The sequence below is a fragment of the Dipodomys ordii genome, unplaced genomic scaffold, assembly GCF_000151885.1.
Source record: "Dipodomys ordii isolate 6190 unplaced genomic scaffold, Dord_2.0 Scaffold10, whole genome shotgun sequence".
Classification (NCBI taxonomy): domain Eukaryota; kingdom Metazoa; phylum Chordata; class Mammalia; order Rodentia; family Heteromyidae; genus Dipodomys; species Dipodomys ordii.
In genome coordinates this window covers 11404333-11414998 of record NW_012267226.1, presented here as the reverse complement: position 1 = coordinate 11414998, position 10666 = coordinate 11404333, and the positions used below count along the sequence as shown (strand labels likewise).

At 36.7% G+C, this 10666-nt stretch overlaps 1 protein-coding gene across 1 annotated transcript; it reads right to left on the bottom strand.

Moving 5' to 3' along the window:
• Nucleotides 1-892: 892 nt before the first annotated feature.
• LOC105980667 (olfactory receptor 145-like) lies at nt 893-1855 on the bottom strand. The gene has a single exon (XM_013009552.1). The coding sequence runs from the start codon at nt 1853-1855 to the stop codon at nt 893-895; it is 963 nt and encodes a 320-aa protein (XP_012865006.1).
• Nucleotides 1856-10666: the final 8811 nt, after the last annotated feature.

The window sequence follows — 10666 nt, the reverse complement described above, 5'->3', positions numbered from 1 at the left end:
ACCAAGAGGTAAAATCCAATGTAGATTCCCTTTATCCTGGCTGCTATAGACTGTCAACAGAAACTAGAATGATGAGAACATCATTAGCCACCCTTTATTACACTGCCTTAGGACTAAAGTGGAGAGACCAGAATAAGAGCACCTCTGACACCTGTACTTCTCCCCCTTGGAGAAACAGGGAACCTTCCAAAATAAAATCCCCTACAACATGCAACAGATATTTATTAAATGAATTAATAAATTACAAACACCAAGACAATCAAATGTAGCATATCAATGGCACTAGTAAGTTGAAATTCTAGATGAACTGGGATGATGATGTAACTCAGTTGTACAGCATTTTCCTAGCAGTTCTTGAAACACTGAATATGATACCCAACATTGAAAAAATACATTAAAAATCTCAAATACCTGACCATTTCTGAATTCATAGCATTCAGCTTTTGTATGTAAACCCCCTCTGCTAGGACTAGGGTGTGGTTTACTAGAAGATCACTTGTGTAACAGCCTGGAATCAATCTCTAGTACAGTACAAAGAAATTTATGAAAGTAAACTGAAAGATGACAGAATAAATTCTTATTTTTGTCTCTCTGAAAGGATGATGGACTAATTCTCTTCCATATATTGTCTTTACTTGTGAAATTATTTCTATAGGCTTGATTTTATGTACATTAAATCATTTGCATTTTATTTTGAGTTTTTGCTAGTTTCTCCATTATTTCTTTGGATTTTATTGTTGACATTATCATTATTGTTTTATAGTGATAGAAGTCAAACACAGGTCCTCATACATGTTGGACAACTATCACTGAGCTACTACTCAAGTCTTTATCCCATTTTTAAATATCATATGCCCTAAGATTTAGATTTTGTAACAAGCACAGCTTTGACTTATGTGAGCACCCTTTTCTTTAAAGTCTTTCTCAGAGCAATGTGGACATCTTTGTTCCTCAAACTGTAAATGAAAGGATTCAGCATTGGGCCCATAATGGTATAAAAAACTGTAGCTACCTTATCTTCATCCTGAAATTCAACAGAAGGCTTAAGATACATGAATGATGCTGCTTCAAAGAAAAGAGAAACAGCAATTATGTGAGAGCTGCAGGTACTGAAGGCTTTAGACCTGCCCTCTGAAGAACGGATGCAGATGCTGGACAGGATCAAGGTATATGAAATAAAGATAGTCAGACTAGCTACTATTACACTGACACCCACCACAATGAAAACCATCAGCTCATTGATGGAGGTACTTGTGCAAGAGAGCTCCAGGAGAGGAGGTATGTCACACATGTAATGGTTGATGACATTGTTATCACAGAAGGTGAGTCTCAGCATGGATCCAGTATGGGCAATGGCACCCACAAACCCCATTACGTACACACCCACCATCATCATAAGGCAGGCCTGAGGAGACATGATGACCTTATAAAGCAGGGGCTTACAGATGGCCACATATCGGTCATAGGCCATAGCTGTCAAAATGTAGCATTCATCAATAACAAAAAAGCAGAAGAAAAAGAGTTGAGCCATGCATTCAGCATAGGAGACAATGTTCTGTTTTACAAAACTTGGCAGCATTTGGGGGATTATAACAGAGGAGTAGCAGAGGTCAATAAAGGAAAGGTTGAAGAGAAAGTAGTACATTGGAGTCTGCAGCCGAGGATTCAGGATAATCAGAATCATCAAGCCCAGGTTCCCCACCACAGAAATCACATAGATTCCCAGGAAGAGAAAGAAGAGAGGCAGCTGGAGCTCTGGCTGTTGTGTGAAGCCCAGCAGGATAAACTCAGCCACCAGAGAATTATTTCTGGGGGTCATTCTTCTCCGGGACATGTCTGTGAGAATGGATGACATAGTAACAGAAAAATCAGATTCCAGCTTTTTCCATCCAATTCCACCATAATGAGAATGAAACTCAGAATGGAAGGAAGCGCTCAAGCCCATCCTTATCTGGGCCATTGTCTTATTTATTTTATCAATTTGATAGGATGTATAAGCAAGTATTAAATGTATATATATTTTAATACATATATTAGTATATGCATTCCCATAAGAATAAGATTCTAGAAGCCAATGGCCATTCTTGGCTCTGCAGCATCTCCACTCCACTTCTGCCTTGTCAGCTAATGATCTGCCTCAGGGTCAGTGGTGGGCCAGCAGAAGGATGGGAGGCATATCAAGACCAGCCAAGTACAAACAACTCAACACTCACCCTTCTGCTTGGGGACTTCAGAGGAGGACCTTGTTATCCTTTTCTCTATTCTCAATCATGCATACGTGCACATCACAGTAAAAAAGTTTAGCAGTACACAGCACAGAAAAGAGATACTGTTTTGTTGTTATTGTTATTCATAGTGAGAGTAAGGCATAAATTTTGGAGTAAACGAGCCAGAACACAGTTCTTAATCCCCCAGGTTCTTGGACACCCTGAGCTACAGATCAAGATTTCTGAGAGTAGTTTTGCTACGGTGTCTTCTCCAGCCTAGCAAGTGGTAAATAGTATCTGCCGATGTCAACAAAGCCTCCTGCTCGTATGACCCAAGGGCCTTTTATGATCTTGTAGTACTAGGGACCTGTGGCTCCCAATGTTTCCCTGGAGATTAGACTTTAGAGTTAAAACAATTACCCACTCTACAATTACAGCCCAGATCATAATTATAACATTGGCTTATTAGAAGAACGATATTCTATGTACATTATGACCTTTTACTAAAAATTGGCACATCTCCAAACAGCAAAGCAAGGAAACCTGTCCTCTATTTGTATTGTGTACTTCCTAGTTTCCATCACTAGCTGTAATATTATCCATTCTTCAGTTTGTATTATCTTCCGTCACTACATGGACCCACACACATTTGAATGTAAACTCAAAAACTGTTTCCTCCAGTTCTATTTCTGTAGCACCTAGAGCAATACCTGACATATACGGTAGATTCTCAATAAATATGAGTATAATAAAGGAATAAATGAATGAGGATCCCTATACTGTATTTTCCCAGAACATATCCTAGGTATATGTTCAGGTAAAGGCTTATATGGTGCCAGTACTTATACTTGTAGCCAAGAATGTAGGAGGAAACCACCTATGAGATAAGTAAAGACCACTCTAGATCTCAGAGCCATCAAAGATCACTCCAACTCAGAGTTCTTGAGGTCAGAAAAAAGGAAACCTATGCTTCTCTTCCTCTCTGAGGACTTGCACAGGCCCTCTGCGAAGTCCCAACGTCTTTTTCATAACAACAGTATAACATGTATAGAAATATCACCATGAAACTCCTGCAGTTATAGACACTAATAGTTTTATATTTTAAAAGAGGCATAGAATCAGATCAGAGACAGATTTGCACTTATGCAGATACGGGAGCTCTCAAATGCCAAAGTCAAAGTCCTGTTTCCTTAATAGAAGCCATAGGAAGTATTCCGGGCTTGTTTTTGTTTTGTTTCTTTCTTTTTACAATAGGATTAAGACAACCACAGTGCTGACTCAGAAAGATTAATATGGAAGGCACAAGTGTGAATGACTAGCTTTACAGAGATTTAGGGAGATAGAGTAAGTGGCAATGACAATTACAATAGTCAACCAATGATTGTTTAAAAGGAAATAAAAATTTTAATTCATTAATTCATAGTAAAAACTGTGAGTTGCTCTGAGAATCACATACAAGAGATGTTGCAAGAGAAGGGTCAGCAGGGCTTCTCACAAATGAGATAGAAATAGACAACAAAAATTCCCCAGATATCAGCCTGAGTGTTTGAGTAAAAGGTGTGTTATTGTAAACCAGAAAGATTTCAGAAAGAGTGGAAATACAGATACATACATTCAGTTTTGAACTACACCCCAGTACCCTTTACAGAAAGAAAATATAAATAAGGCTAAAGGGGAAAAGGGAAGGATATTAAGATGTGGCGGTCATTTCCATAGGTATTAAAACTATAGAATTTTTTTTAACTCAAGGAAAGAAATGAAGAGAAACAACAGAGGGAGCCAAAAGAATTTGGAAATCCTCCAATCATAGATTTTATGCTTAAGATAATAGGAAACATGACCATTGCTAAAATAATTCCCAATTATTATTCTTAGACCTCCCAATTCCTAAGGTGCCAAAAATTGTTCAGGACAAATGTAAAATGTATCCCCCAAGACAGACTATCCTTAGGATACAGCAGTGATAAAGACTTGGTGATTCATTAAAATAAAGTTTTTCTATGGAAATGTTAAGAGCTCTTCTGATCATTCATTCATTCATTGTGCTAGTACTGGAGCTTCACAGTTCTCACTTGACTTTTTCACATTGGCTCTACCACTTGAGCCACAGCTCTACATCCAGCTTTTTGCTGGTTAATTGGCGATAAGCATCTTGTGGATTTGTCTGCCCTTGCTGGCTTCAAACCTGAGCCTTCTGAGTAGCTAAGATCAAATGTGTGAGCCACTGGTGCCCAGTAGAAATGTCAAGAAATTTTAAACGGGTGATACAAGAACATGAATTTCTCTAAATTAGTACTGTATCAGATCACCTTACACGACACAAGGATTCTTGAAGGGAAAATAATGGGCATAGAGGAAAAGCTCAGTTCTCCTGACCCCCTTCCTATACTGCCCAGTGGTACCACTCATACCGAATATTCCCCACTGTTAGCCTACACTCCTGTCAGGAGAAATAGGACAGAAGAAGGGAACATTCTTTGCCACTAAATAAAGTAAAAGTTCTACCATTCCTATGAAACTCCAGAAAGCCTGAATGAAGCCAGCAAAACTTTCTTCCATCCTCCTTGCCCTTTGACTGTGGTTGCAGGAAGAGTAGCAGTAGTAAACTTTTTGAAGACTATTTTTCAGATGACTATATGCCATCTGATCACATGGTAGTCCTGGTGTTTTTTGGTTTGTTCTGGCTCTGAAAGCTCCTGGGTCTCAGAATTGTGAATAAAAGCCAAGTAAGATCTTAAAACAAATTCACTGCAATTTTGTCTTTTGACACCATACTAGTTATTTTGAGCTCAGCAATGAATATGGATGAACTAGCAGAACACAAACTTTAGAACTTGAAATTGCATATAACTGGGGAAGAATACAGAGTCCGCTCCCTCTACAAGGTAAACAGCCTGAGAGACTTGCTGTGCTCTCTGTAGAAATTCTTCCCATTATTTAGAAATAGAATGTTAAGTGAATTTCACTGCTCTGACCTTTCTTATCCTGAGTCTCTCCCAAATTGCCTAAGCAGACAATTGTGGTTACACTTATTGATTCATTCTTCAATAATAGAACCCATCATCATAGGTGCTAAACTGGAGATGTTATAAAGCAGAGTCTCCTGAATTCATAGAAATCACCCTGCCATAAGAAACTGTAGTTGTGGAAGTGGTGCTGTGGCTCAAGCCTTGAGCTGAAGAGTGCAGGGACAGCACCCAGGCCCAGAGTTCAAGCTCCATGACCAACAAAAATAAAAAAAGAAACTGTAGTTGTGACTTGGTGGGAAAATGTTGCCTCTAATAGTATTTCCTAAGATTATAAACCTGACATCTCTTATGTTATCACATATATGTGTATATTTTAACATAGTGTGGGGAATTTTTTAGTTCTGTGAGTCACCTGAATTTTCATTATTTTTGCTATTTTTATTTAGATTAAGTTTACATTTCCATCAGAAAACTCACTAAACTTGTAGTATCTACCAGTGCTAGTAAAATCAACACTTACTTTACATAAATCCCCTAAAGGGAACCAAAAAGTCTGAATTCATGGTGACATAAAAGGCTTTGTGAACTCACATTGAGATGGTCTGATTTGCATCCATGCAGGAAGACACCTGCAGAAATCGATATTGTCCCTGCAGGGCCAAATGCAGGACCTAGAACACCACTGGTCCTCAGATTTTAGATATTGCCAATCCCACGAAGGTACTTTTCCCAAACTCCATTAAATTTTTATCAATCACCTATTGCCAAATATACAAGGTTTCCCCTTCCAAACATTAAGAATAAGCAAAACAACAGCTACTTTTAATGTAAACACTATTAAGTATGTTCTATCAGGATTTATAATTCAAGAACTCATGATTGTCTTCTTGCTAACAAAAATTATCTTATATTGATTAGCTTAATTCATTTCAGGGGACACAAGTTCTCCACAGTCGTTGTTAGAAGACCATTTCATAAAAAATGAATGCCAGGAAGCTGAAAAATGCCTTGTCTGAGAAGGTGGGACTTAGGGAAGGAGACAGATGGAGAGAGAGGAATGGTGGGTAAATAGTCATAATACTCAAGGTCCACATGTGAAAATGGAATTACGTAACTTGAAGGGATGGGTTGGCTTGAGATAGCTGGAGAATGACAGAGGGCTGACACTGATAAAGATGTATTAGACTCAAAAACTCACATGTTGAATTTATTTTAAATAGGTCAGTTTATAGAGTATTTTGAAAAATACATGTTTGTTTTCCAAACATTATGTAAATTTAAGCTAAAACACTTGTAAAAAATTTAAAGTAAAAAATGTGAAATGTCTTGTTATCATAATTTATCCTATACATACGGCTACACACACACACACACACACACACACACACACACACACCCTGCCTGCCAGTACAAGAAAGGATCTTATACCTGGGTGGAACCCGTGGAAAATAACCAGACAGTGCACTTAAGTAGCCACCAGGTTGTGCTAGTGCTTTAGCAACTATTTAAATCAGCTGATTTTCATGGTAGATTCACATTTCGCATGGTTCTCAGGCCCCTAAAATGTATAACCATGGATTTTACATAACTCCTTACATAAAAATTCCAATGCCTTATTAAAAAACATAAATCTTTTAAAATGCTCCTTGGAGCAAAATTTAAATTAAACAGTTTGAATATATTCAATTTGCAAACCTTATTGGACTGCCTGTATTGTAGTGGAAAAAAAGAAATTAAAATTAAAGTCTGAATATATTTGATTTGCAAAACTTTATTGTGCACTATGTTGTATAGTATAAAAGAATACCTATGATATGACAATCACAATATAAATCATATATCAAATATAAACAAATAATGGTAATAGAACAGATTGCTAGTATCTTAGTGCCAAGTATTTTTTGACATGCTGCTTACTGCTCTCTTCCAACATGATAAATATTTGCCAAATAAATGAATGACTTCATGAATTGGTGATTATATAATAGATGCTTGTAATTTTTTCATCTTCCAGTTTTAAACACTTATTAATAAGTGTTTAAAACAGTCTAAGAATATTCCTACAAAATGGTGCCGTAATCATCTTAAAATCATTTCGTTGTGCCAATAATTCTAGCTTCGCAGGAGACTGAGATCTGAGGATCGAGGGTCAAGGCAGCCCGGGTAAGAAAGTTCATGAGACTCTTATCTCCAACTAGAAGTGAGGCTGTGGCTCAAAGTGGTAGAGCACTAGCTTTGTGCAGAGAAACCCAGGCCCTTAGTTCAAGCCCTATAACTGAGAGAAAAAAGAAATCACTTCATGAGAGTTTAAATTTTACACATCCCCTAAAAACTTAGCCATGTACTTCCAAGAAAATAGTCTTAGTCCTCTCTCTCTCTCTCTCTGTCTCTCTCTCTCTCACTCTCTCCCTCCTTCCCTCCCTCCCGGTCATGGGGCCTGAATTCTGGGTCTGGGCACTGTCCCTCAGTTCTTTAGGTCAAGGCTAGCGCTCTACCACTTGAGCCACAGCACCACTTCTGGCTTTTTCTCTGTGTATGTGGTGCAGAGGAATCGAACCTGGGGCTGCATGCATGCAAGGCAAGCACTCTGTCACTGAGCCACCTTCCCAGCCCCACTTTCAATTTTTTTTAGAATGAATATGATCACTGTAAGCATGTTAGAAAATAAAATATTGAAATCTATTAAAATATGAGCTGGGGCAGTGGCAGAGTGCTTGCTTTACATGCATGAGGCCCTGGGTTTGATTCCTCAGCACTACATAAGCAGAAAAAGCTGGAAGTGGCACTGTGGCTCAAGTAGTAGAGTTCTAACCTTGAGCTGAAGAGCTCAGGAACAGCACCCAGGCCCAGAGTTCAGGCCCCATGACCGACCAAAAAATATAATAATAAGAAGAAGAAGCTCAATTTCTCTTTGTTTGGGTGAATAATCTGCTTTCAATTGTGTATGTTCATATCTAGTGAAAACTCTCAAGTAAAAAAAATAATAATAAAAAAATATGACCTGGGGTACTAGTGGGTCACACCTATAATCCTAGCTACTCAGGAAGGTGAGAAAAGATTGCAAGACTCCATTTTCAAAATGAACAGTAAAAAGCAGGGCTGGGGCATGGCTCAAGTGGCAGAGTACCAGCTGAGTGAGTGTCTTCCTGAGTTCAAGCTTTGTTTTTACCAGATTAAAAATTGTTTCGAAAGGGAGCAAAGGAGGATAAGAAACCTTAATAGAGTAGCTGATCTTAATCAAAGTTCACTATATGTATTCATGGAAATATTGTAATTTAACTCTTTATACATGCAATTTATGCTAATATAAATGAATAAATGATGTCAAGAAGATAGACCCAAATTTTTATTAGCTCTGAAACAGTTTGTTAATAAATTTCACTATTAAAATTTTTGTGTATATTTTAATATGAAAAGTTATATGACAATCAATTATTATTCGGTAAGTTGTGGGGCTTGAACTCAGGACTTGGGTGCTGTCCCTGAGCTCTTTCACTCAAGGCTTAATTTATTTTTTAAAATAAATGCCCTGGAGAATCTGACATGTTCTCAGACTAAAACAGATCCATTCTCCAACCTTGTAAGAGTCGTGTTTAAGACAAACCGTGATTCAACATTTCTTTGTAGCCAGTTTTGCTCATGCATCTATGGGGACAATCATCTTAAGCATAAGTGAATTTATCCACTTTGATCTGGAGATCAAAGCAGATCCTATCCCACAGATAGGAAATCAGACTCCAGTGTTGTGAGTACGTTCTCTTTTATGTTAAATGTCAGTCATTAGTCTAGACTGTCACTCTCCTCTCACATTTCTTCACTTTATATTCTCATTTCTTCTCTACATTCCTTCCTGGAATGCAACATGTATTTGAGCAAAACATCTTAGCAATCAAAGCTAGATAAAGATAAGCTCAAAGTGGTATCTGCCACATTCTCATGCCCTTCAGTAGATTTGTTAACTCTGATTCTCATGTTTTTTTTTCCTTCTGTAGAAGATGAGAACCAACAGAATGGACGTGTTATTTCTGCCCTCTAAGAAGAAAATGACAAGTGGAAGTTGTACCAAAAAGTATTCAATCCAACTGCAGGAATAAAAGATCTTGTCTTCATTTGTATTAGGAAATTATATTATCTCTATTTTCAATTTATGAAAGCAAAGCAATGACATCTTTTATGTAGCCCATCAGCCTTTAGTATGAACAATATGCTATCTTGTAACATCATCATAGAGCCATAGAAGCTGTGAGAAGATTTTAATATTACTATGATTACAGATGAACAAAACATATATTTGACAAAATATAGCTACATTATATTAGTAATATAGTATTTTAAAAATAAAATGCTTCGAAATTGATTCAAGGATGGAGAGTATTTTGAAGAACATCACAAACCTCTAGAAATGAATGTTAAGTGGGAAAGAACCAATTGGAATTTTAATTTTAACTTAAAAATAGAAACAATAAGAACCTCTTTTATAAAGTGAATTTCATCAACAATTTTAACAATTCATTATTTATGAAGATGATGATGTTTTTCTCCCCAGCTCTATTAAAATAGTAATTTCTAAAAATTAGATTTAATTAAATGTTACTGAAATTAAACAATTAACTAAGTGTTAATGTTACAAGTTATTAGATTTACTGGCATTGAACTGTTACTGCATCTATGCAATAAACCCTGGTTTAATATGATATGCTCTTGTATTTTGAAAGTTTGCTAATATTTTTATTGATATTCATAATTGAGATTTATCTGTAATTTTCTCTTGTATGTACAACATTTTCAGATTTTTGTCCATGATATATTCATTTCATAAAAATAATTTTGGTGTGTTTTTGTTTCTAAGCTCTCAATTTGCCTAAATAGTATAGGAATTATCTATTCTTCAGTAGAAGTCCTCTGTGAAACCATCTGTGACTAGTAATTTTTCTTATTTAACCCCTTGACAACTTTATTACCTCTATGGAATTGAACTCATTAGGTTTTTCTATCTGATAGAAAATTAACTAAATTTAAAAATATTTATCTAGAATGTGATCTATTGTCTCAATGTTTTTTTAATTCATTTGATCAGTGCTGAAAAGTATTTTGCTTTATTATTTTCTGTATGTCTATTATTTGCTCTACCCCTTCACCTTATTTTTCTCTATTCATTTCCCTTTTTCTCTAAACTAAAAGAGTTACTAATTCTTGGTATATTTCCTTAATTTTTAAAAGAACAACCTGTCAGTATATTTAATAATACTACTATTTTTTCTGTGTTCTAATTTAATACTTTCGGGAATAAGCTTTATCAATTCCTGCCTTGTTTTTTTTTTTTGTTTTTTGTTTAGGGGGGTCTGGTAGTGGGGTCTGAACTCTGGGCCTGGGCGCTGTCCCTCAGCTCTTCAGCTCAAGGCTAGCGCTCTACCACTTGAGGTGCCACTTCCGGGTTTTTTCTTTTTGCTTCTGTGGTGCTGAGGAATCGAACCCAGGGCCTCATACATG